Consider the following 26,680-nt stretch of genomic DNA (forward strand, 5'->3'; position numbering starts at 1 on the left):
TCATCTTTGATACTGCAGGTATAGAAAAACATCACCACATTGCTACTTTTTTTTTTTTTTTTTTGCCACACAGTAAGGGGCTCAGCCCTGTTGTGCAGAGCCACAATAAACATCTTACAAGCACTTCTATGCTGCTAGTATGTATGTTTCATATCAAACCCCGAAAAATTTAGTTCAGTCCCACTGTGGTCTTTAGCCACTGAACATATAAAAACCAATTTTATTATTCATGCCTGAATCATGATCACGCATGACATGAACCATATTGTGCATGATGTTGCCCGTCTAGAAACCAGGAAAAGAAACCTGTAGCTAGTGTGAGGAATTCACACACACACACAAAAAGTAGGAAAATAAATATTACTATAAATTGGGGAAAACAACATGGTAAAGATTGCTCTTGTGTCTGAAGAAGAGATTTCAAGTCACTCTGGTAACTGCACAGTCTGCTTTAAGGAACAGTTGCTGTTTGCCGCAAAGTTACTGTGGCACATATTTCCTATTTATAGACCTATTAAAGCCTTTCCTAAACACACAAAAATTTGAATGTCGGTTCCTTGTCTATTGTATTACTATTTTATAATCACAGAATAAACTGAAGTGTGTTTTAGGTTTTTTCTTTCAGCAAGGGGTTGTGGGTTTTTTTCCCCCCAATAATAATGACACTATCACAAGATAGCCGTAATCAAAATAAAGCCTTCATACTATAAAGCAATGGCTAGTTTGGCCAGTACCAGATGTTGGTCCTACTGACAAAAGCAAAAATAAGTTACTTTCATTTATTTAGCACAGAAGAGGAAATACAGGTTGGGAACAAACCTGGATTCTGTCATGGTTCACAGATCAACAAAGCCTGTGAGGTCTACTATTTTCTACTGTAGATAAAAATAACATTTCAAGTTGAAATAATGAGTTCTACTTATTAGTCACCTACTGGAACATATGCATGCTGATACACATAGAAACCTTGGTTTCAAGCTCACACAGGTGGAAAAAAGGCTTTTTTTTTTTCCTAGTTCTGCATCACTTAAATACCACCAGAAGAATACAAAGAAAACATGCAGAACATAAAGCATGTAACTCTTAAAACAACAACAACAAAAATTCCTTCTGAGCACATATTTGTATTAACAATCCTTTTTCTGGTACAGAAGGCTAAAAATAAGAGAAAATTAATATTACCTTATGTTAACTGCCTGACCAATATTAGTCATAGCTGATGTCATTATTTCAGTAGTAAGGCTTTCAGCAAAACTCACTCCATCTTGTCCAATACCACTGTCAGCTGTCAGACTTGTGTAACTCAGCTCTCCTTCTGCTTTCTCTACAGCTGCAGTAGCCCCTTTGTCAGAAAACACTGTCTTCTGTTCTACATCAACATGAATTTTAGGAATATCAAGCTGAAACACTCGTGATTTCTGACAGGCACCACCTAATCCAGAATGAAGAAAATGCCTCCCTGGAACGGAGGATTCTTGTGCAGGTGGACGGTGAGGCGTACTTTCTGTACAGTACCGATGCTCCTTCATACTGCAGCATCTACAGACAGTTCCAGAAAAAGGAGACAGTTTCTCAGTATATGAGAGCCTATCCCCATTTTTTCTGTTCTCAGCCACATGGAGAACAGCAGACTCTAAACTCATTTCTAGAGTATCATCTGCTACTTTCCTAGCATATTGTTCTATAGCTTGAATTATGCCTTCGCTGTAGCCATTTTCATTTAAACTGCCTGTACTATGATACAGTTTATGATCTGGGGAGAAAGGAAGAAATGTCCTAGAAAAGCTTGTTTTAATAAGATCCCCTGTGACTTCATCAAATTCAGTCTTTTTATATAGACAGGAATCTGTTAAAGACTTTGGCAAACATGCTCCCGACATTTTCAATTTCTTCCTGACATCACAAGTGATACTGCGAGCAAGGGATTCTGAAAAATGTAACAACTCCGTGCATTCTATTCTCTGCGTGCTAATACTCCTTTCATACGCTTGGTCTTCACAGCGATGAATGCTGCTTTTCGCTTGCTGTACTGTATCTTTATTGACTGCTTTGATCAGTTCCACCTTACCATTTACCTGTGCATTTTGCCCAGGAAATGTCTTTCTGTTGTATCTCAATTTGTTTTTTCTAGCAGCTTGCTGTAAGCCTGATTTGATAGACCTGTAAGCAAGTCTGCTAGCATACTGATCCATTAACAGTTCAGCATTACCACCTTCTCTTTTCAGAACTCGAATGATATGATCTGCGTATTCGTCAGTCACACTTTCACAGCTTGGGTATTTGGAGGTCAAACCTGTCGTGCCTGAACCTTGTGGTAAAGGAAGTACAGATGAATCTCTCTCCGCCGGCCACTGCTCCCGCACTGGACCGCACTGTTCTTTTGAACTATAATCTTTATTCCCTTTTCTCAGATAAAGGCAATCCACCTGACAGTTAACCCTCTTCAACCTCAACAGTTTACAATGCCTTGATTTCACTATTTTCTTGGCCTCATTGATGACTTTTCCCGCCATATAACCTGCATAATTCCATAAAGAATTGCATGTCTCTTCTGGGATATTTGTAAATGCAGGATATCCACATTTTTTGGTTTGCATACCTAATGGAACGTGTCTATCAGCTTCCCTTTCGTCTGTTTTACCATCTAAATGGGAAGCAGCCATTTCAGTCGCTATGGAAATTATATGGCTAGCTAAGCAATCTGCATACTGAATTGTTTTTTCTGAACGCTCCTCTTTCTCAGCAGGCATTTCAGAATGATCTTCATCTTCACTACTTTCCACTTCTTCAGAAAGTGACCGCATGAGTTTCAGCATAAATTCCTCCTTTTCCAAAGAGTCATGTTCAGTTTCAGGCAAACCAGTAATGGATGGATTATATGGTGTAGAAGGTGGTGTTGCTGGTGCAAATTCCTTTGCTAATTCTCCCTTGAGTTTCTTAGATAGTTTTCTTAGGTTTCTTTCAGAACTGCTTTGACAGGGTACTAAAGGAGTTGGGGGGGGTGTATCAGGCATTACACAGGTATTTCCATCTTTGAGACTTGATTTATCTTCCATCTGCAAAGCGTCTTCACTGCCAAGCATCACTGAAGACAAGCTATTTGCATGCAGAAAACAATCAGCCTGCCTGTAAGTCAAAGGCCCTGATGATGGTTTCTGAGTATCATGGTTTTTTGAGGGCTTATTTAAGTATGTTATTGAGCAGCTTCCTGCGTCAGTGAAGTCCTCTAGAACATGCCTAGCAAAAGTCACAGTGGAACAAGGCGGTGGTGATTTTGAAGAAAACCTGTGTCCTTTTTGTTCCTGCCAACAATCTTTAGATTCTGAAAAACACTGAGCAGAATGAGTTGGGGTAAGAAATTTACATGGATTATTCAAAGCCATCTGTTGCTGTTCCACAATTATAGAAACATTACTTTGTTTCTCAGCCTCTTGCTTCATTACACATTGTTCTTTTCTACCAATACCTGCGTAAGTCTGTGAGCTCACATTACATGCGAAATTCTCACTAGTGTTGCACAACACAGTTTTACTTTCAGCCACAGACTGTTTTATGACACACTTGGCCAAGTGATCTGCAAACACATTCTTGGGAAAATCTTCACCAATACATTGCACATACGGTTTTTTATCTACTACTTTTCTTGTTAAAAAATCTGTATACTCTTCTACTGCTTTTGTTGCTCTAGATGAGGTTATGGCTTCATAAGCTTCATTTACTATCATATCTACCATAGTTCCAGAGAAAGTATTAATGCCTTTTGACCCACTTGTTAATTCTGAATCACTGTTCATTCCAGATCTGTTATTTGTTTGTTTGGTGTCATTTTGGTTATGTAAAAATGATGGAGTATTTTCAGTATTTTGACTGTGATCTGAAGTTAGGTATATACTTCTGAAAGAAGCGACTTCCTCCTCTCTGTTTCTGCTTGTGAAAAACGGATGAGCAGAGTCTTTGTATATTTTTTTATTGTCATCAGAATTTGGAGCAGTGGATACTTTTGCTTTATAAGCATCAGAGGAAACCTGATGTTGACAAAGAACTCTTCCAGCTAAGGGCACAGGTATTGAACTTACAACACCAGAGGTGCAAAACAGAGCTTGCTGTACTGTACATTCCTTCTTGGAATCTTGGATTGGCTTCAGTGCTACCCTATCGTTAAAATTAGGAGAAACTGTGGAAGTCTGTGTTGACTCTAACATACTTTCTGCGCTCACGTATTTAATGTTGTCCATGGAAACACTAATGGCTGCTTGTGTTGTGAAGGTCACATCAACCTGAGATAGTTCAATAAAAGCCTCCTGAATGACAGATTCAGACAAATCCCTGGCATAGGATCTTACCACTTTGTCTTCATAATCGAATGATGAAGGCTGTGCAGCTGTAGGTGTCGATGGATATGAAAACTGGCATACTTCCATGATTCCTTCAAACACAAGTTCTTCAGCAAGGTCTGCCGCAAACCGTGCAACAGTGTTGGTAAATATTTGTTTCTTTACGTGCCGCAGTTCTTTCAACGCACCAGTTATAGCTTCACTCACCAAAAAGCTTGCTATCCCATTAATGGCACGCTCCTTCAGGGAGATTGCTCTACGTCTTCCAATCTCATAAAAAGCCATCTGAAAGACTGAAGAAGTTAACCTAGCAGCCAAATGACAAAGTGCATTGGTGCAAGAAGAAACGCCTTTTTGCAGGTCTTTAAATGCACTGCCGAAACTTTTTTCAACTAATTCAGCTGCAAATTTTTGAATGCTAGCTCTAATCATTAATGATTTATGTTTAGATTTTGCTTGTTTATCTGGCTCCTTACCAGTTTTCATTTTGAGATCTGCAGCTTGACCTTTTCTGTCTTTCAAAGAAAACCCTTTGCGTTTCAAATCATTTCCTGCACATACGTGTTCTGATGAGGACTCAGGCTGAAAAACAGAACCCAGTATTTCAAATGAAACACTATCAGCATATGCTGAATAACTATTATAAACTGCATCATGGTGATTTTGACCTGTCCCATCTCCACCAAGATTAATTCGACATAAACATTCAGAAGAACCACAGCTCCCTAGTGGGCTGAAAGCCGATGATCTAATAGGGCTGAACAACCCTCCATTCTCTTCCCCTGATGTTTTAACTGGGCGAGGGGAATCTGGAACATCAAAGATGCTGCTATATGGCGATTCTGGTTTACGAGGAGTGGGCTTCTTTACATTGGCTGGGAGAGTGGGACGATCAAACTTGAATTTCTGAGGATTCATTGTAATTCTTGCAGAAGACAACTGTTCATGTGCAGTCCTCCTTTTCTGGGAGGGATTCCCTTGGATGGGATCCCTAATAACTTTTTCCAAGGCTTGTTCCAGCTCATCAAATTGATCAAAACTATCAAAAAATTCACTTACTTCTGAGTCTGAATCCTCTATACCATCTTTCACTACAGGAATTTTTGGCAGCTGAAGTTTTGCCTTCAGGCTTTTTTGATACCCTTCTTCATCTAAGAAGATGATGGGACTTGGGCTGGAGCAATCTGACTCGGAGGATTCAGCTGGAGAAGAGGAAAACAATGTTTTACATAAAAAATTAACACCTTGATCAGGATTATATGGCTTATAGAAACTCCTTTGTATCCAAGGATCAGAAATTGAGGTTGTAACTGAATTTTTTACTGAGGACAGTTCCTTAAGTCCCAGAATATCAATCAAAGTAGAAGATCTGGCAGAAGACTTTCGACGTGCAGAACCCACACGGATCTTTGAGTCAACAGCTTCTAAACATTGAACAGGGATGGTCTGTGAAGCAGCATCTCGATGGTTTCGAGAAGTAAAGCTGCATGCACCTGAAAAAAAACCCCCAATATTTCTTCAAAACCAAGAATTTTCACATAACTACAGAAAATTTGGGACAGATTTTAGTGGCAGTTGCTGGGCTTTTTACTGTTGCAAAATGCTGCCCGATCTTTCAGGATTAAAGCAATCTTGTATTTTTTTCCAAATCCTATTATACTAATCTAATCGCTGAAAAATTGATGTATTTTTAACACACAAAGCAGAACAAGATTCTATTTGATCTGCATCTGACACTAAGATTAGAATCTTTGGTTTATGACTTGATAAACTGTTGTGGAAAGAACAGGGGAAAAAATTTTCAATTGCATAATACCCGTTAACAAAACATCATTAAGGTAAAAAACTTACTCTTTATTTACATTTACTTTCTTGTGAAATCCCAACAGCCTAAACTTCAAATAAGAATTTCTACAAGTCAACAGCATGCAAGAACTTACCAGCACTTTGTATCTTTGAAGGCTCATCTTCATCTAAGTGTTCGAAAGCAGTGACAAAATCATCCTCAATTGAAGAAACTGACTGATTAGTGTCATCATCTTCTCCATGGGATGTCTCTGTTTGATGTTTTTGCGATGAGTTTATTTCCACTGCGTATCTTATGCCTGTGGAATACTTGCTCAGCAAGGTAAATATATAATCAAATTTGATCCTTGGGAATGAAGGAGACAGTCTCATCACACAAAACACATCAGGAAGCTGATTCTTGAAGAAGAGAGCAACAAGAAAACAAACATAACAACCTTGGAATGATTTCAACTGTCAGGAGTAGCAAGGGATTCCTTCAATGCATTTTTGTGAACAGTAAACAATTTACAAATATTTTAGAGATAAGAAAATGAATGGAACAGTTTGTGTAGAGTGATAGGAAAACAAGTGATTTTAACTAACTTCTGCATTCTGAATAAATTGTTGCAAGAAAACAAACAAAAGGTTGTGTAATACAACCCTGATAATATGTACTCAAGAATCTATTAATTAAAGAATGTGTGTTAAAAATCTGTAGAGGAAGACAGTATTTCAAAGCATGTTTATGCTGAATAGTACTGCAGTATATAGGATATTTGCTTCTTCAAGGTATTTTTTACCTTATATGCAATATAATTACACTTAACATGCATGATTAGTCAATATGGCCTTAAGAAGTTTGCTTTAACAACATTTAAAATTGGAAATAATATAATGAAAAAATAATAATAATAATAATGGAAATAATATTGGAAATAAAAATAATGGAAATTATATTACTAACATTTATAATTGTAAATACTTTTTTAATAAGGGAAGAGCCCACTGTGTTTTATGAACACCTGACATTCTCATAATTTTTGGCACCTCTGTTTCAAGAAGAAAAGTCTGCAAAGGATGGAAGCTGTGTCTGAGCAGAGCAGAGAGAGGTAACTTGACAAGTTTCATCTTCTTTCCAAATTGGCGGTGAAAGGGACTATAGTCTAGCAGAAGCATGGGATCAGCACCGTAATTAAGTAGGTATTAAATATTTTCTGTTAATAACACAGCACCTGAAAGCACCAAGTTTATTCCGAGGTTTTCTAACATTCATTTTAAAGAAACCGCACAAATATAACATCATCAATACTACTATGGCTAAGTAGGTCCAAAAACACAAGACGACAAGGTGTGGTACGACTAAACTCTTTATGCGGCCAAATAAAATGCTTCTGTAATTAAGACATGCAAGAAGATACAGAACGTTTACCTGATGTTTCATGACATAAGGTTTTGCCAAAGTTTTCTTTACATCTTTTAGAAATACAACCTCATTTTCTTTTATTTTGCACAACTGAAGAGATTTCAGAACATCTGGGAGCTCTGCAGAAACAGCTGCCAACTCCTGATTTAAACATACAAACACATTGAGAATACAAAGGGAAAAAAATAACATGTAAATGATAATGGATTTGATTTCATATCCCCCCTAAACAGTAACAGGTGCTAAGTTTGGTAAAGCTCCTCCTTCCTCTATTTCTTGCCCTATCCCCCACATATTCTCTCAAACTGTGGTATAAAGCTCGTGTAAATAAGCTTCAATTTAGTCCACACTCATCTCCAGCTCACTGTTCTAACAAAAGAAGAAATTCCACTGTTACTGAGGGGCCAGAAGAGGCTTAAAAGTCACAAAGGAGAATCTTGTAAGCACTGAAAAACAGCTGCACATCCTACAAGGTACGCAACTACAAAGAGAAGACTGAACTCAGCTACTAATGGTTTTCAATGGATCTCTACATGCTCTTATTGTGCTTTATTGGAACAGTGTTTTAGCCCACTATGACAAAAACAGGGACAAGGCACTTCTTTAAGCATCATCTTGGATAGCTTTTAGATTTACCTCATATAGAAAAGGACTATGAAAGATTTATGATCGATTGTTTTTAAACAATCTAAATACTATACTGATCCACATGGCACAAAGCAAGTCTCCATAAACCTACTCAGCCAGTTTTCTCTAAATTCCATCTAACTCTAGACAATCAAATATTTCTTACCCATACTTTAAAGAATGTCTACACTATTACCATTTGATTAATTAGCAACATTGATACAACTTTGAACACAAATGGATTGCGAGTTTCTGTTTTTCATTTTTAAACATCAGAAAACTATTACAGCAATCTCCATCTGCCAAGATCTAGGCAGAGTAGAAGTGTGGAGTTGCACTGTAAACATCTATGTTGTGGGTTATACTGATGCGTAAATTGCATGGGAAGATTAAATTCTTAACTTCTTAAAATGGCATGGCCCAGGCCCACTAGTTTGCTACGCTTCCCCTTTTAAAATAAGGTTTCATCATCTAACTCTCCAGAATAATATCTTAAGGCATAAACGTAATACTGACTCCTGGTCCCCCACCAGCAATTCACAGCTAACAGTCAATTCAGTAAAGTTTCACCTTTGCAGATGACACTCACACCATATTAATAAGCACAACTCTACTAAGGAGAAGATTATAAACCTGAATACTGATACACACAGGCTTTTAACAAAAAAGCCCAAAACAAAACACCCACTCACCCCAACCTCCCTCCCCAAATCCCCCCCAATTTAAGCAAGCTATTTCAAACCATTCCAATACAAAGACTGGCCCAGGTAATACTTTAAATACATATGTAACATTGATGATCATATTAAAATGATTTTTCAACCTTTCAATGATATTTAAAACTTAGGTTTTAAGTGCTCAAGGCATACATATTTCATTTCTCGAGCACCAAAACTCCTCCATCTAAAAAAAGTATGTACTACCTAGAAGAGATCACCTGTACTGAAGAACTTTATTTTCCAATATAGATAGATTTATACTTTACCTGCAAATAAGCAGTACCCGTCTCTTCGGCAAAACTTATAAATGTAATCTGTAAAAGAAATACATTAACGTATTGAAGTACAGAAAAGAACTTTTTCGTCATCTGCAGATACTTAGAGAGTTAAAAATTCATCAAGTTGTACCGTAAAGCTTCATGCTACTGCCATGAAAACCATACCTTAAGGTAGCATAGCTTGCTCAAGCAGTAGCACATAGTCTTACATAAAGATTAGTACTGCTACATTATTTGACTTGTGAAAGGTCAGATCAAACGAAAGAGCATATACAACATTTAAAACCCACTACACAGAAATTTTTCTAGTGGCCTATTGGCTGGTACACATTGAGCAATGTGTGTAAGTCTCATTACATCGACTGAAATAAATACAATTTTGCAAAGATCAGTGCTCATCTGACCTTGCTTCAAGCTGGACACATATAAAACAGTTCCAGTCTAAAATCTGTCCACGCTAACTAACTGTGATGTATTCAGATATACTGAAGAGGGCATAATCACAGGTTGGAAGGGACCTCAGGGATCATCTAGTGTCAACACATTATACAGTTTACCATGTAAATTCATTAGCCTAAGGCCAAAACACAACAGATTACTTAAACCACATGTTTGCATGCAATATCCAGTAGATTAATTCTTTTACTTCAGGCGTTTAACTATTCAACCTAAAAAATAATTTAAAAAAGAGTCTTGTCAGGGACAGGAACCTGGAATATGTCAGAAATGTCAGCTTTACCTCAGATTTTTTTGCTTGTGCACAGGGGAGATATTTTATCACATATTCTCCCTTGCTTCTGTCTACATCTACAGGTGTCTTGTACCATTCAACATGAACAGAGCAGGGAGTCAGTATTTTGTCTTACCTTCATTCTTCAGTGTCAGATCATGATATATATTACATCCGCTACTGTTTCAAACATCAGATCTCCTCAGTTCTCAACTAGTATTTCCCTAACAATAAATCAATAGTGTATCTGCATGCTCAAAGTAAAAAAAATAATCCCACGGCATTTATTTTCAAAACAAGGTTGTAAGAAAATAAATTTTGCTTTCATTTTGTAGATATGGAATAAAGCACAAAGATTAAATACTTCCACTGATGTTTGGGCTGAAGTTTGATATGGCTTGGATTCAATTGTTTCAGAGCACTGTGCATAGACTCCATTTCATGTATCGAAGTCACAGCTCACACTAAATTTCTAGCAGCTACTCCCTGTTACTGTAAGGTTGTCAGGTGGTTCTCAAGTTTGAAAACAGTAAAGAACATCACTATGTTTATAATCACTTAATAGTAACTGATTACGCTACTTGCTTGCACATACACAGAATCTACGAAACAGACAAATCTAGAAAACAAAATGGCTGAAAAACAATTCTGTTTTGAACTGTATTTGAGTTTTGAATATGTTCTTTCAATGTATGACAAAAAAACAAACAACCCCACCTTTCTTTTAAACTGAAATCATACTAATATATTAAAAAATGCTGACTTGTTTATTTCAGGGGATCTCATGCTGGGAAGCTACTGTGTCCCCAGAAAAGATCTTCCTTTTTACATTGACTTACCCTTATTTCAGTTATGACAAAATTATAAATGAAACAATACTTCACAGTAGCATTCCAAATAGCTCCAGACAAATTACAGGTCTCCAGCACCATATTCACCATGTTAACTATGAAACAATCCTGTTTGAGCAACGTACCCTTTAACGCCTATATCTTTTTATCAATTCCTAAATCTTTCATCTGCACAATATCTGCAACATAACTTTCAACTTTTACATCTTTTCATCTCTACAGCACCCACAATATGAGCTGAACTCCACAGAAGAGGCAAAATAGCAAACAATTTAAAGGACTTGGAAAAAAAGTTCTCTGAAGAACATTCTGGGAAGCTTTAGGGCTTGTCACTGTTGGGGTTTTTTTGATTGATTGTTTTTTTTTTTAATGGATGTCTTCTTACATGCTCTTTACTCTTCCTCAGGAAGGTTCCAACTCTTTCCTCCTCCCATGGGATAACTCATTGTGCAAGATAGGGCAGTATGCAGGAGTCATACCTTCAACAAATGAAGGCCAATGAGTCCATGTATACACCAATGGGCCAGCAGATTGCTGACAGAGACCACTGCCGAGTCTGCCTATTTTTACCTCAGTGAGAACACCGATTTGTATCTCTTTATTGTTCCCAAACTCCAGTTTTCACAGAAAAATAATAACCTTTTAAGACCTTGAATGTGTCTGGAATTAGTACACCCGTTGAAAAGTTGTTGGGGAGTAGGCCAGGGAGATACAAAGGCCAACAGCTGGTAACACAAGCCTTTTCTTTGAACTAAAAATAGTGTATGAGACACTGTATTTTAAGGTTATCATAACCCACGGGTACAGAGGAAAATAATTTAAGTGGTACAGGAAACCTAAATTCTGGTTTTGCTAAGTCTAAGTAATTATCTTTGCAGTCCTAATAATGTTCTTTTAACGTTATTCTGCATATAGGTGTCTTTCACTATACTTTTGTAAGAAAAAAATACCTGTTCTGTAGCAGGATATTGACCCTCTTGCATTTCAACCAGAGGGTTCCTAATTGCTTGAGCTAATGAAGTAACTAAATATAGTCAGCTATCTTTCTCCATAGGGACCACCATTACAGGCATATAAAACATGTTGCCAGTATTTGCTACAAGAATGGGGAAAAAAAAAAAAGGGTGGGGTTCAGGGGGAGGCAATGTTTGAGGGGTTTCATAGATTCTAGAGCATGGTCTGTCCGAACAGACATAGACAAGCTTTTGCTCAGTCCTCTACTGTTTAACTCTTCTCTCTTACCTCTAATCTGCAACAGCTCGTCATCTTTCACAAATTCAGCTTCTTGTCTGCTCCCCAAACGTCTCATACAGTCACAATCTCACCATCCAGCCAGTCCCAAAAACCCTGGTGTTATGCAGGCAATCCTAACTCATCTCTGCTGGTTGCACAATGTGCCTCTTCCCTTCCTCCTGCTACTCCTTATCCAATTACCAGTCTTCTCTACCACTTCCTGAGTCTTTCTTGCTTCATTTCCCCCTGCCTCAGCTCCTCTGCCTGGGCAGTTCATGTCATCCTCTCCTTCTCTAAGCTCCTTGTCAGGTCTGTCAACTACTACTTAGTGGTCTTCTAAAACAATAAATATGAGATACATGGTACACATTGCTGCTTACTTTTTTCTTTTCCCTTTAGAGAAGCTGCTGTTAGTCTTGTAACTCAAACAGCTCTAGTCATTCTTCCTCACAGCTTGAGATTTACCTAGACAGTCCTGCATTCTGTCCAGGTCTATCTCTCCTCTCTCCATGCCTTGTCCAGCTTTGGGCCCATCTGTATTAACGTAAACGTAGTCCAGATCTGCAATGTTGAGGCTTGAGCTTTTAGTGCTGAGCACAGGGCAAACAAGAGCGATCACTTAAACTCTTATCTTCAGACCTGGATCAAAATGTTCTGCTACCTTCTTAGAACCCCATCCATACAACCTGCATCACAGGAGCGCTCAGAAATCCCGTACACCCAGTCATACTATTCTTACATCATCTATCTACAGGTTTTCGCTTTTTTTAGTTTCACAAATCCTACAACGTAGAGAAATGTCATCTTGAAATGTCACAGCTCTTTTCATGACTCCAGTGACTGAACTGAAGAATGACAGTAGGTGGTACAGATTTTTACGGGCAGTAGCTTGGAGCATTGTTCACATTTACCATCCTGCAACTTCCCATACTGCTACAAGCTAAATCGTTTTCTATCATAGCCACAAAACATCTATAAATGGTAAGGTTATGCCAAACCTCAATGAAATTATCTTGTTCTTCCTGATTTAGACATTCATCTGCTGATACATTGCATAACTCTTTTCTGCTGTGTAGCAGTGACTTCATAGAGTGCAGTACACCTTCACCAAAACTCTGAAAAACAATGAAAAAAATATGAGACAAAGAAAATGTATTTTCAGTTTTGGATACAGGGCCCCTCCATCTATCCCCTGCCCCACCCAGAGGTTTCCCTACTCTAAGTACTGTTTCAAATTACTTTGTATATAATCCACCAGGTTTCCATCTTAAATTTACTTCAGGACATGGAATTGAAATGGATTAGCTGCCTCCTTCAAGCAAACCTTTTATTCCAAAAGAAGTTGACTGTTCTGTATTAAAAAAAAAAAAAAGGTGAGAACATGCAAACTTTGAAAAAACCCCATGCATCCAAGAAGAAAACCAAGCCCCACCTATTTCTTGCATCAGAGCCTTTATATGGAACTTTTTCTTCAGCTTTTCCTTAAAAAGGATGAAAAGCAAATTTAGCCAAGAAAAGTAATGGGGGTGGCTTCAAAAGTGAGAGGGGAAGAAAACAAACAAAAAACATGAAAAATCCACACATGTTTTCCTTCCCAGTTCCTTGAAGAACTGTAACTGAAACCCATATAATTATGTCTTGTAATGTTTCTTTTATTTATACTTATGCTGACATGCAAGCAATCACAGATGGCTAAAAAAGGCATAAGAATTTAATAATTTCTCCCAGTGTAACAAAGTGCAGCAGAACAAAAGAATTATCTTCACTGGTATCTGAAGTCAAATAAAACAAGACGACAGAACAACAAAAACTGGTTCACTCAGCTTGTACAAAAGAAAACATCCTCTCATTTTTATTTTTTTTTTTTAGGAAGTTAACAACATTTTTTTATTTTAAAAGCGTCAGCTTCTCTAGCAAGTGGTAAGGTTAATAAGAAAAATAAGATAATGATAAGATAGTGATATTAATGCAGTCAAAACAGTAGTTTCTGTGGAAAAGTAATAGCTGAACTATTTTAAAATGCATTTAGGGCAGTTATTGGACATACAAAATAAATTAATGAAGTATTCGTCTAATTTCCACCTTTCCATCTTCCATCTTCCAGATTTACAGGTGGCTGCAATACCAATATTGCTCAAAGACTCTCCCCCAGGAGTTCTGCCGTTCATCTCACACAAAAATCATTTGTGAAGTCATGCAAGCATGTTGAAATGCCTAATTTTCAGCTTCTACAATAACTTAATCAGTCACAGCACTCAAAATAGTAATTAAAAAAAAGCCATACAATGTGACCTGCTAATTTTCTGCAGACCAACAGTGATCCAGTTTGAGAAAGGCTTATCATTATTCTCTAACAGTCAGGTTTTCTAAGGCTACAAACTACCACATACACCTTATTGACAAGTAAGTATTCTTCCCTAGCTTAACAGCGTGAAAGAAAAGGCAGGATGGATAACTCGAACAGGAATATGGTCTTAGGAGCTACAATAGTTGAGGCAAAGGAAAATTCAAGATTTTTGAGAATACGAAGTTGAAGTGGGAGAAGAAGAAAGACATAACAATTGGAAAAATCTCCAGGTCTGGAAGAACCAAATACAAAACTATCTGTAGGTCTGCTAGCACGCTGATGGTGGCACTGCATAACTGAAGAGATAAAATAACCATATTTTAAAAAGGAGGAGGAAGGAAGCAATGCATGTGTTTAAGATCATGTTAATGTACGAAGGAGTTCAGAACATGGAAAGAATGAAAACACGGAAACCAACAGGCACAATATAGACAGAGAAAAGACCTCATCTATCTGGACTTCCACAAACTATTTACACTGCAATATATGAAGAGTTAACAAAACCACAAAAAGACAGAGTTTACTATAAGAACTGTTTCTGGAAAAGAAGAATTCGCCTGAATGGAGCTATCAAAGGGGTTGTTCAGATGATATAGTAGATGGAGGTCAGTAACCCAGTAACCAATTTATTCAAAATTTATCTTGAGACTGAAGGAAATGTATCTTGAGAGTGTGGGGGGGGTGTAAATATGTAGATGAAATCTGATGATAATTCAAAGTAAGCAGATGTCATCAGTCGAGAGGAAGAACAGCACATCATACAAGAAGAACTTGCTCAACGTGAGAATATGTCCTTAAAAAAGAAACTTATGTCCTTAAAAAACAAACGCGAGCTTTAAAAATAGAATTGCAAATTCACAAGGTGGGAAATAAAAGACCTGAGCTGATTTCTCAATTGTGGTGTAGCAATGAATGCTCAATATGATACAGCACTGAAAATAGCAAATATGACCCTAGTGTGCATCCTTTAGCGAAAGAACTGACATCATCAGTCACTGAGAAGGACATCTGTGTATATATAGAGTATCATCCACATGTAAAAAGAAGATTAACTCACAACAAGCACAGAAAGTAGGACTATGAAGGATAATCGCTGGCATGCAGAGGCTTTCATACAAAAGTAGACTAAAACCTTAGTTTATACAGTTTCCAAAAACCAAGGCTAACAGAGGACAGATCACCAACTGTAAAAGCATCACAAGGATGACTATCAGTGGAAGAAAAAAAAAAATATTTAACCTGAAGAATAATGACATCCATGAACAAACAGGTATGCAGTTGATGTGAATAGCTTCATCCTGGAATTCATAAGATTCTTAGCTATTACAACAGGTTTTGGTTTTCTTTAATCTCCTCTTATTAATTGTGAGACTATATTTAATAACTTTTCCATATTCTTATCAAAATTGTCCTAGTGACAGAAGAGGACTGCACTCAATTTCGGAGAAATCCTCCTATCCAACAGTCAATGAAAGCAAGCTCTCTCACAACCACGGTCTAAGAGACACACAACTACATTAAAAGCTGAAAAACAGCAAGTTCCCAAGAGGATCAGCTCAGTTTAGGTAACGACAAGAAGTTATCCTCGACAAAAGGATGTAATTTGTTTTTATAAATAATACAACTACTTTCCATATACATCAACACATGGGCAGAAAACCCCAAGCTACCTATAAAGCACCACTTGCTAGGCCTGCGTACTCCTTCCTCACAGAAATTTGCGAGTCACAAGTCTGGCAAGAAACACTATTTCAACAGTGAGCACAGATTTCAAACGTACTAAGTCGTACTAGGGGAAAAACACAGATATCCTCAAATGTGTGCAGAGCAAGACAGACCTGAACCTCATCATGCCTCTGGCTCAAATGAGCAATTCAAAGTTTTGTGTTGTCCCCTCTGCGGTCAGCAAATCAAGAAGTCATTATCTATGGATCCTTCGCAGTACACTGGAGGAAATTCTAAATCAGTCTCATGAACTGTTTTAAAGAACTGCTCTCTAATATGTTAAACAATGCACAAACATGTAAGATGCCACAACCTACAGAGAAATCAAGTCCAGTGCTAGAGAGTCACGCTTACTCTGCTCTTAAGTACCAAAACAGCTCCTCCTGATTTTGTGTGCTGTAAGATTTAAATAGACCGAATATTTTGAAGTCATTTTGTAAAAATGGAAAATTAGGCTTTCAATGTGCATACCACAACCGTGCACTGACTTTTAAGAGCTACTACTGTAATACTTCACAGGAATTGTTGCAAAGTATTACAAAAAGGACGTGAATCAGACCGCGAGCTGTGAATCAACAGAAGATAAAACATAGCATGATTCTGACCACCCTACTGCCTGGCTCTGTGAGAAAGAATGAAAGTTCCGCACTATAATCTAAGTAGCCACCCCACAGGGAAACATCAAGAGGAGGCAGCCACAGATCAAAACACTGGAGTCTGGCTGTATGAAAATGCAGAATTCTGCAAGACACCCAAGAAGGGTCGAAGTCATGTTCCTTCCTAGAACCACACAGTCCTGAACGCTCAATGGCAATTGATAGAGCTAATATTTTAGGCAACCATTAGAATCAGTGAGGAATCACTGGTCACTGTCATTATCAGAAAGATGTTTCTCCACCCAAAGTCTAAAAACCTAGGAGGGGATAGTTGGTTTGGTTTGTGGATTTTTTGGTTTGTGGTTTGTTTTTTTTTTTTTAATTGAAGAGAAAAAAACAAATAAAGGGCAGACTAAAAAAGTCCCCTAAAACCCAGTTCATGTTCAGGTTAAGAATGCAAAATGATTTGACTGTAGTTAAAGAACTCTACTTGAGCTGAAGATTTCTCGTAAACCAGTAAAATTAAAGTTTTTATACCATCTGTCTTAAAGAATATCACCCATAATTACAAACTGCTTAATGTAGGATGGTTAACATTCCATGTCAGGACCTGGAACTGATTACCTGCCTGGCAGTCCCATAATGCTTACCTTTGCCTCCAAGCAATTTCTACAGGACCTACAGCACTGACACTGTTTCCTTAAAACAACAAAATCTACTTGTGGAATAAAATAATGCAATTTTCACGTGACAAGATACTTCCTTGCTCAGTTTCTCCTCTTATGCGTTGCACACACTTGCAAGTAAAGAATTTATTAGTAATGAGGAAAAAACTAAAAAAATACTAATCTGTATTCAACTACTTTGGGAAATATGATTGGATAAATAAATTTGTTCCTTCAGGATAAACTGCAACTTTCATTTGAGTAAACGCTTATAGAAGTTGCAAGAAAATTTGAGGAACAGTATTTATGTTCTCCAAGCTAAAGTGACAAAATTTAAAAGAATAAATAAATACTGTTGGGGGAAAAAAAACACCGTAGTATCTTTCATAAGTGCTAGACATATCTTCTTTTTCACCAAAGCACTTCCTAGAAGTTCATGTAAACACAAGGGTAAGCCAGTCAAGAAACCAAGATCTAAAGATAAAGATATTACAGTAAGCCCAACACAGACTTCACAGAACAGTCTTTAATGAACACTACATATTTATATTTTAATTTATTACATATGAACTTGAAAAATCTGTGCTTAAAGAAAGTTACGCTCCAATAAACAACATAAATTTCAGCAAAGAAAATACATTGTGATTTCGTATCACCTTAAAACAAAGGCAAAAGCATGCACCCCTTCCCTAAATTATTCTGTCTCCCAGTTCAACTATGCTAAATATGCCAAAGCATAAAGCAAAGGAAGATTCTTTGCCTCCCTGAAATGTCAGACAACCAAAATTAAAACACACAAAGGGGGAAAAAAAAATACTAGCCAAAAACACCAACCAAACCTACCAGTTCACTTGGTTCATTACTACACTGTCACAATAAAGATCAAAAAGCTCTGAAATAATTTTCTTTTTAAAAATACAGATAATTACCTTTTTCACAGATATTCTTGGTTTCATTCGAGTGCCCTGCACCATGGTGTACATATCCATTTTACCAATCCTAGTATTCAGTGAAAGAAGTCACCTCAAAAAGACCTAGGAAAAACATTTATACTGGATTATTTTATGTTTCCCCATGTAGTTCGTATACATTTTGAAAATGCAAGTAGACAAAATGAGAACCAATAAAAACAATTAAAAAGCATTTTAAAACTGAGGAAGAAAAAGCACACCATCCATACTGACTGTTGCCTTTGAAAAAGCACTGCCTTAACGTTTTTTTAAAAGGATGATCAAAATGTAACACACACACCTTACAGTTAGTTCCAACATTTTTTTCAGGAGGTTTCAAGGCTGCAATGTGGGAGGGGGGGGAAGGGAGGGAAGCGGAGCAGAGAGGAACATGATGTTAAATATTGTTTCACTATCACTGATACTCCAGTGAAGTTTATCAGCAAACTCCTGTACCATACAATGCACTGGAACTACCCTTCAACAGTCTCGAGAAGAAAACGTACCACTCACCCACTCCACCAAATGGCCTGTTTGTTTTTGTCAACTCTAAGTACTAAAAACAAACACACGTGACTCCTGTTCAGGCTAACAAGTATCAACAATCTTGTTCTGTGACACTGCTTCGGGCAGTCCTGTCTCTGCTGGCAAAACACAAGGGACCAAAAATGCATCTACCAGCACTCTGATTTCACCAAAGCAGGTCAGAAGAGTTTCTGCTCAAGTCAGCTACCCTTACTGATCTTAAGTCTAATTCTACCAACAAGAACAAAACCCGATATAACAATGAAATCAACACAAGTTTTTGAAGTTTCCCCATTTAATCAGCAGCAATGAAAAGAAACAGAATTATCTAGTTTGTTTAATTCATCTCCACATCCCCCCAAACAGGTGGGTATTAATAATGACAGAAAGCACGTGCTGGGCTTTAAAGTTCTATGGAAGTTCTAATACTTCATCTTTTCCCATGGTCACACAATTTAGCCAGGAAAAAGAACCCCTAGACTATCCAAAATAAACCAGGTAAAGAGCAAATGCATGTAAAAAATGACTGCAAAATCAAAAAATAAACACCAGGACATCAGACTATAGGTCTCCTTTGCACAAATGACCGGCTCAGTTTTCTCAATCTCATCTCATGCAAATATTTAACCTTCATATGGGAAAGAAATCTTTATATGGGTTTGTTCCTGAGTATATTTCAGTATGAAGACAAGGAGTGGTGTCAAGTAGTCTTCATCTTCCCTCTCCCTAGCACCTATAAAAGTAAAACCTCCTCAAAAATACAATAACAAGAGATTGTTAGGTACATCTATTCACATTCCACCTCAATTTCTGGTTTCCTTCATAAAGATGAACTTGCTGGAATCTTAGGAAAAAAGCTACTTATGTAAAAAGCTGCAACACTTTAATCTCTGGAGCATGGCATCTCTCTTAACTGGATGTCTGAAGTTTGGAAAATTTCGATGACATGAAGCAGCTAGGTACACATCAGACAGATTACCGATATTACATATAAATATAGTAAACACAAATACAAAACTCAAATCATAGCAAACTTCTACAGATGGGAGATTGAAGAACATAACAATGCTTCTGTTGAGACCCATGTGTGAAAAAAAATAAAAAGCCATGAAACAATATGAAGAAAGAAAAAGAAACCCATCTCACTTGTCCCTACTGCTCTACCTTAAATAGCTAAAGCACTCTGTTAATTTAATCATACCAGGGAAATACCCTTAGGCACATCTTTGTCCTAAGAAGAGCCATCTATGGGAAAAGTTGGCTCGCCACACAGGGTCAAGTAAGTAATTGAGTTCTACACTTTTGGACCAATGGTTCCTTCCAGCAAAAGTCTGGCACAGCAGAATCAAGGAGATGACACTACAACCATGCTGGGTCCCGCAGTATTTACTCAGGTACAGTAGTCTACAGTTACACCGCCTTCAGGCAGTAGGTTAAGCATTTTCCTGTGGCATCAGAGAGTAAGCTCTGGGGACCCGAGCACCAACACAGAACCACCTGCGGTGTCACCTACCTCAGGAAACCAACGGTCTTGTAAATCACCGTACAAAGATTCTGAAAGATGCTGGGTAGAAACTGTCCTGGTTTATCAACCCACCACCATAACCATTTTGCCTTGCCTGCACCCCGCCCTTCAGTACTTGAATCACACAGGTTCTCCCCACCACCTCCAGCGTCTCAGCTCCCCGCCACCCATTTCAGAGAAATCTGAAGGGTCCCACTTGCCCAACAATGCAACAAAACCTGAAAGTTTTCTTTTTAATACCTAAAATTATAATCCATTTTCAAAAGAACAATGGTCCAAACATCTAAGAAGTACCAAAACTTGAAAACGAACTGGAAAGGAAGTGAAAGCACAGACAAACAAAACAGCCTGGAAACAGCTTGTTTCTTGTATAAATAAAACCTTACCGTTCAAAATTATTTTTACTTCTGCACATTGTATTTAGATATTAAATTTAATTTCCTCCTACTGTAAACGCAATAAAGGGAGGGATAAATGGCAGAAGTATCAGAGTATCAGATGTAAGAGGAACTTTCCTGTTACCGAATAACTACCAGCAGACACCCAAAAAAAAAAAAAAAGAAAAAAAAAATGATCATGTGAATAACTGAAATACCCACACTAAGTTCCATTCACCTCTACCTTTCCAGCAAGTTGGATCACCTTAAATCCATTTTTCCGGTGATTTGCTGAGGAACAACCTTCTCATTAGACCATGTAGTAAGCATTTAGCTTTTCCAAACTTGTTTTAATATATATAAGGAACAAAATTAAATAATCAGTTTAGGGGAATCCAACAGGAATTTTGCCATGGATTTAATCTCTTTGCATAAATGTACCCTATGACTAAATTTATTAAAAGTCAGCGTACACTGACAATCGCTAGCTGACAGAAAGGAACAAGATTTATCTTTTGTCTGTAAAGTGCAAATGTGCTGAGTAAACCTCTTAAATAGCTATATGGGCATATGTATACATGCACGCGCCTATGTTAAAGGCATACAAGGACATGAGGAATTTGAACCATATAGGCAATAAATATGAACTATATGTAATGTGTTCTTCATAATTAAATTTCCAATAAAAGATTCTAGATTATGACAACAGTATATCTATGATTATGTTTCAAAAAAGCATTTTTGCTGTAGTACTGTTAAAAAAAGACATCTTTTAAAGAAAAAATACTTTTTTTTCAACACAATGACCTGAAGCAGCGAAAAGAACTTTGCTGATGATTTGCAAAAGCCAGGTTTAATCAAATACTGAGCTTTGAATGATTCACTCCAAATATGAAATTTACAAATACCTTAAAAATAACAATACACACTCTTTTATAACCTTAGCAAAACAATCAATTATGTGAAATGCTAAGTGTGGAGGCAAAGAAGAAAGACTGGGTAGTATTCCAAGCACTGCTGCTAAAAGATGAACAAAATAAATTACACAAACCAGACTTGGTTTTAGTGAAATATACCCAAGCGCTGGTTGTGGATGTCACCGGACGATATGAAGGCAAACCAACACCTTTGGCCGATGCAGCAATGGAAAAAGTGAGGAAGTATCAATATCTACAACAGCAAGTGCAGGAGCTGACAAATTCTAGTACTATTAAATTCACAGGATTTCCACTTGGAGCATGTGAAATATGGTATCCAGACAATTATGAATTATTAAAAGGACTTGTGCTCTGTAACTCATGACAAGAGAAGCTAGCTCGGCAGTTACCAAATTGGGCTTTATTTTCTTCTGTACACGTTGTACATATGTTAGTAAACTAAGAACTGTTGTAAAATTGTAATGCTTGAATATAACTATATAATTCATAAATAAACTGATCTCCCCATTTTGCTATTGAAAACCAAATTAAACAAGCCTACACTGACAAGCAGGCAGAATGGTCGATCAGATCCTTCTCTATTTCTCATTTCTAACGATTTATCACTTTCACTAACTGGGTTGGCAGTCTTGAAAAAGTCCATTTATGAAATGGCAAGTTGTCTTGACCACAGCCACATCCACACTAAGTGAAGTGGGGAAGGGAGGGTAGGGGCGCGTGGGGAATACATCATTATTGGTCAGCATTAATGACAGTTATGGAAGGTTGGAGCTGCTTCTTCTTGTTTGATTCTACTTGTTTTACATTGTATTTTTGCCACACAGAAGCATGACATGAATACCAAGCTTCCCCAGTTTCAAAAGAATCCTGCATTTTCTCTGCCTAGGTCATCACTAAACATCATCACCCCCACCTTCACCCCAGTCCTGGGTCGGGATTCTCAAATACATCCTGGGAAAAAAAATATTACTCAATATACCAGAAATATCTATTAGTCTGGATTTTGTGGTTTGTTCAATTAAGTTCCTGTACATAACATAAGTCACCAATTAAGTTGGGAGGGTATTATTGTCTAAGCAGTAGCATTTTCTCAAGTGATCTTACTTCCCCTTAGAGAAAACTTCAACAAAGAATACCTTGTTTAGGAGGTACTTTTGGGGCAGTTGGTTGGTTTGTTTGGTTTTTTTTTAGATTATATCATACCAAACAGAAAGAGTGAATACTCTATTTTATTATTTTTCCACACTCAGTAAGACTTTCCACCACTGTATTTCTTCAACTGCCAACAGATTTTAAAGAATCCCAGAAGGATATGAAATTAAGAGGCATCAACCAAGACGGCATAATTCAATTACCATGCCTCAAAAAACAAAAAAAAAATCACCTTGCCTGCAGACTGAGAAATTCCCCTGGACAAACAGGACTAACGTTATTTAAAAACACTTAATATCTCAAAAATTAATTAAATATTGGCAGTATCTATTAGTGAAGGCTAACTGCACAATTCTGGAATAATCTTGCAAGCACAAAGCAACGTAAGACTCTTCCCGAGAGAGGATAAATTAAGTGTATTGTGTTACTATTGATTTTAGTACCACTGATCTTTCCCAGATACAACGGAACTTCTTTTTTTCTCTCCCTGTCTCACTCTGGTAATGCCTCAGGGCTTCAGTACGAAGGCTGTAATACCGGATCTACAGTTTGTAGCTTCTCCCCCTCCCCGCCCTTCGGATATTGGGGGAAAACAGAGAAAGGTACTTCAACCGTAATAAAGAAAGCCCCCCAACAGAGCCAACAAAGTAAAGGAGTATTACTCGTTGTTCCTTCTCCCTTCAGGGAGGAAAGGAATCGGGAGGAGGAGGTGGGGAGGGAGGGAAGGATGGGGAGGAGACACTTTTAAAAAGCAAAATGTTGAGAACGGGGCGAACTTATTTAACCCGTATGCATCAACCAGAAGCCAACCAACGCCGGAGGTAACGCGAACTTACTGAGCATCCGCGCATCAACCGCGACCAGAGGACGAGCCAGCCTCCAGCCCCGACTGCGGGCAACCCCGGCCGGGGGGGCACCGGACTTCCCACCGAGGCGCCCCCCGCCAGGCCTCGGGCGCAGGCCGCTCCGGGAAGGGGGGCGGGGGGGGGGATGCTGGAGCACTGCCCCTCCCCGGGTCTCGGGGCTGAAGCGCCGCGTTACCCGCCTCGCCCCGGCCCCGCTGCGGTACAAGGGCGGCCCCCAGCCCCCACCACCGCCCTCCCCTCAGGTGTGTGCCGGTGCGTGGCGACGGCCCCGCAGGCCCCGCGAGGAGGTGCGCTGCCCCCGGGCCGGGCGAAGCCCCGCGGGGACGGGCGGCGGAGGTGCCCTGACCCCTCCCCTCCCCGGCCCCCACCGGGAATAGGCCACCTGCGGGAGCCCAGCCCGCCCCCGGCGCTGCCCCCCGCCCCGCGCGGGCCGGGAGCGGCGGGCCCCTCGCACCCCCCGGCGGGGAGGGGACGGGCACACCGGGCGCCCCGTACCTGACACTGCCTCCTCAGCGCCCGGCACCCGCTGCCATGTCACCGCCACGGCCAGCGCAGGGAGGGAGGGAGGGAGGGAGGGAGGCAGCGACCCCACTGCCCCGCCGTCCCCGTCACCGCCGCGGCGCAGCGCAGCGCCCCGCAGACCGCCCGGCCCCGCCCCCTTCGCCGCGCCGCCCCGCCCACCGGCGCGCGCCTCCGCTCTCGCGACGCTTCCCACCGCCGCGCTCCCATTAGCGGGAATTGGAGGCCGCCCCGGAAGGGCGGGGGAGCGGGGGGTGGTTGCGCGCGGGCCCTGTTTCAATTCGCGACTGCCGCGGGGGTCGCGCGCGCTGTCCGCGGCGGTTACGCGGTCTCCCCTCACGGGAGCAAAGCCCGACTCGTTCCTGCCTGGCCGTGAGGGAAGGGGGGGACACCCCGCCCGACACGCCAGGTCCGCCCCGGCGCCCCCCACAGAGCGGGGCGCGGTCCGGGGGGCGCTGCGACCCGCTCCGGCTGCAGCACCCCTACCGAAGAGCACCCGCAGCCGGGGCCAGGAGCTGCCCCGCGGCACGGGTGCGGTGTTCACAGAGCTCGGCCCTCCTCGCCGTGCCTGGCACCGTAGTCGGAGCCTTTGCAAAGCCCCCGGGAGGTAGCGTGCCTGCGAGGTGGGCCGTTCCTGCCTAGGCAGGCTGGGCTGGGGGCCTGCGTTCTGGTTGCTCGTGAAAGCTGCTCCTGCCAGGCTGGCTTTCCAGCTGGCGGGCTGGCTCAGCAGGGTAGACGGGTTAGAGGCTAGAGTCTGGTTTTAGGCAGACAAGGCACAGACAGAAGACAGTCAAGCCCTGTCTGAAACACTTGCGCCGTTCCTCCCTTCCCACTCCTTTGTAAACTGAATGCTGCCAGATTATCAGGTGTGCTGTTTACCCCAGCAAATGCGCAACTGATCTTCAAATCCTCGCAAGTTACAATGGAGGTATGAGTTTATGTCCTGTTGAGGCCTGAGATTTCTTTCTGTTTGTGTGGAAACGGTAGTCTCATGTAGCTTCCCAACGTTGCTCCGTTCCAGCAGCAGCTCCTTCAGGCAGCAACCAGACAACAGTGAGGGCGCAAATGAGGAAGCATGTTGAATGATACGCAATGGATAGTCTAACACTGTTGGCTAACAGCTCTGCTCCTAAAAGAGAGACTTCCAGAATCTGGACAGGTCTTTCTGACACTCAGTGTATGAGAGCAAACCTCAGGAGGAGGAACAACAGAACCAGAGTTCTGCTGTGGCTACAGACGTAGACAAGGCAGCATGTGGTTGCAACAGCTTCTGGAAGACGGAAAAGAAAGCCCCCAAAGCTGAATTCAGCAAGAATTCAAAATTAGTATACTGGGGGAGGGGGTAGGGAAGGAAAAAAGAAATAAAAATCATAAAAAGATGGTAGCCTTGTAGCTTTTTCAGCACTGGGGATTTCAAAGTCTAACATGCCCACTTTACAGAGACAGACAAACAGTGAGAGAATACCCTGACTTCCTTATAAGTTGCATTTTTTTCTGGGTGCCACCTGAGCCCTATAAAAAGTGTATGAGAATTTTTGCTACTGGATCTCCATTACTTTTCTGGATAATTCCTGCTTCTGCCTAGCTTCTGTTTTCACTTAAGCTGTGGCTTTTATTTCTGTTTAGCTCTTGATCATAGGCTGTTTCTGGGTTGTGTAATCATTTTAGACACTTCAGAAGTCAGGATGTGCGTTCACTTACTCATTTTGCCAACAGGTAGATAAACTACAATAGCTGTACAACAAAGCCCACAAACCGTGCACAGACTAGGAAGAGAAAAGGAATGAAGGATTCAGTGAAGTTTTCAGGAGAGATCTGGACAAACTGGAGAGCTGGGCAATAAGCAACCACATGAAGTTTTACAAGGGCAAGTGCTGGATTTTACACCTGGGGCACGGCAACCCTGGATGTACGTACAGGCTGGGGAACGAGAGGCTGGAGAGCAGCTCTGCAGAGAGGGACCTGGGGGTTCCCAGGTTCCTGTTCATGTTCAAGTTGAACATGAGCCAACAGTTTGCCCTGGCAGCCAAGAGGGCCAACCGTGTCCTGGGGTGCATCAAGCCCTGCATTGCAGCCAGTCGAGGGAGGGGATTGTCCCGCTCTGCTCTGTGCTGGTGCAGCCTCACCCCGAGTGCTGTGTGCAGTTTTGGGCACCACAGTATATTAAGGATATAAAGCTACTAGAGATTGTCCATAGAAGGGTACAAAGTTGGTGAAAGGTTTAGAGGGGAAACCATATGAAGAGCGGCTGAAGTCTTGGTTTGTTCAGCCTGAAGAAGAGGAGACTGAGGGGAGACCTCATCGTGGTCTGCAGCTTCCTCTCAAGGGGAGGAGGAGGGGCAGCGCTGATCTCTTCTCCCTGGTGACCAGTGACAGGACCCGAGGGAGTGGCATGAAGATGTGCCAGGGGAGGTTTAGGTTGGATATTAGGAAAAGGTTCTTCACCCAGAGGGTGGTAGAGCACTGGAACAGGCTCCCCAGGGAGGCAGTCACGGCGCCAAGCCTGGCGATA

The 26,680-nt window shown here is 40.2% G+C and overlaps 1 protein-coding gene across 5 annotated transcripts in view; it reads right to left on the reverse strand.

Annotated features, from left to right (window-relative positions):
- AKAP11 (A-kinase anchoring protein 11) overlaps positions 1-24,316 on the reverse strand; it is a 42,786-nt gene extending 18,470 nt beyond the window's left edge. For 3 of the 5 annotated variants that reach the window (XM_075087586.1, XM_075087576.1, XM_075087568.1), the window contains exons 1-7: positions 24,145-24,316; positions 18,246-18,350; positions 12,982-13,098; positions 9,158-9,205; positions 7,552-7,686; positions 6,275-6,539; positions 1,183-5,827 (exon numbers count right to left, since the gene is read on the reverse strand). In XM_075087586.1, the coding sequence (XP_074943687.1) occupies positions 1,183-5,827; positions 6,275-6,539; positions 7,552-7,686; positions 9,158-9,205; positions 12,982-13,098; positions 18,246-18,305 (5,270 nt within the window). In that variant the 5' untranslated portion in view covers positions 18,306-18,350; positions 24,145-24,316. Of the gene's footprint in view, positions 1-1,182; positions 5,828-6,274; positions 6,540-7,551; positions 7,687-9,157; positions 9,206-10,035; positions 10,083-12,981; positions 13,099-18,245; positions 18,351-24,144 lie in introns of those variants that run through there. The other 2 variants (XM_075087606.1, XM_075087595.1) reach the window with 2 other exon arrangements.
- Between the last annotated feature and the right edge of the window lie 2,364 nt (positions 24,317-26,680).

This window comes from Phalacrocorax aristotelis, chromosome 1 (genome assembly GCF_949628215.1).
Source record: "Phalacrocorax aristotelis chromosome 1, bGulAri2.1, whole genome shotgun sequence".
Classification (NCBI taxonomy): Eukaryota; Metazoa; Chordata; class Aves; order Suliformes; family Phalacrocoracidae; genus Phalacrocorax; species Phalacrocorax aristotelis.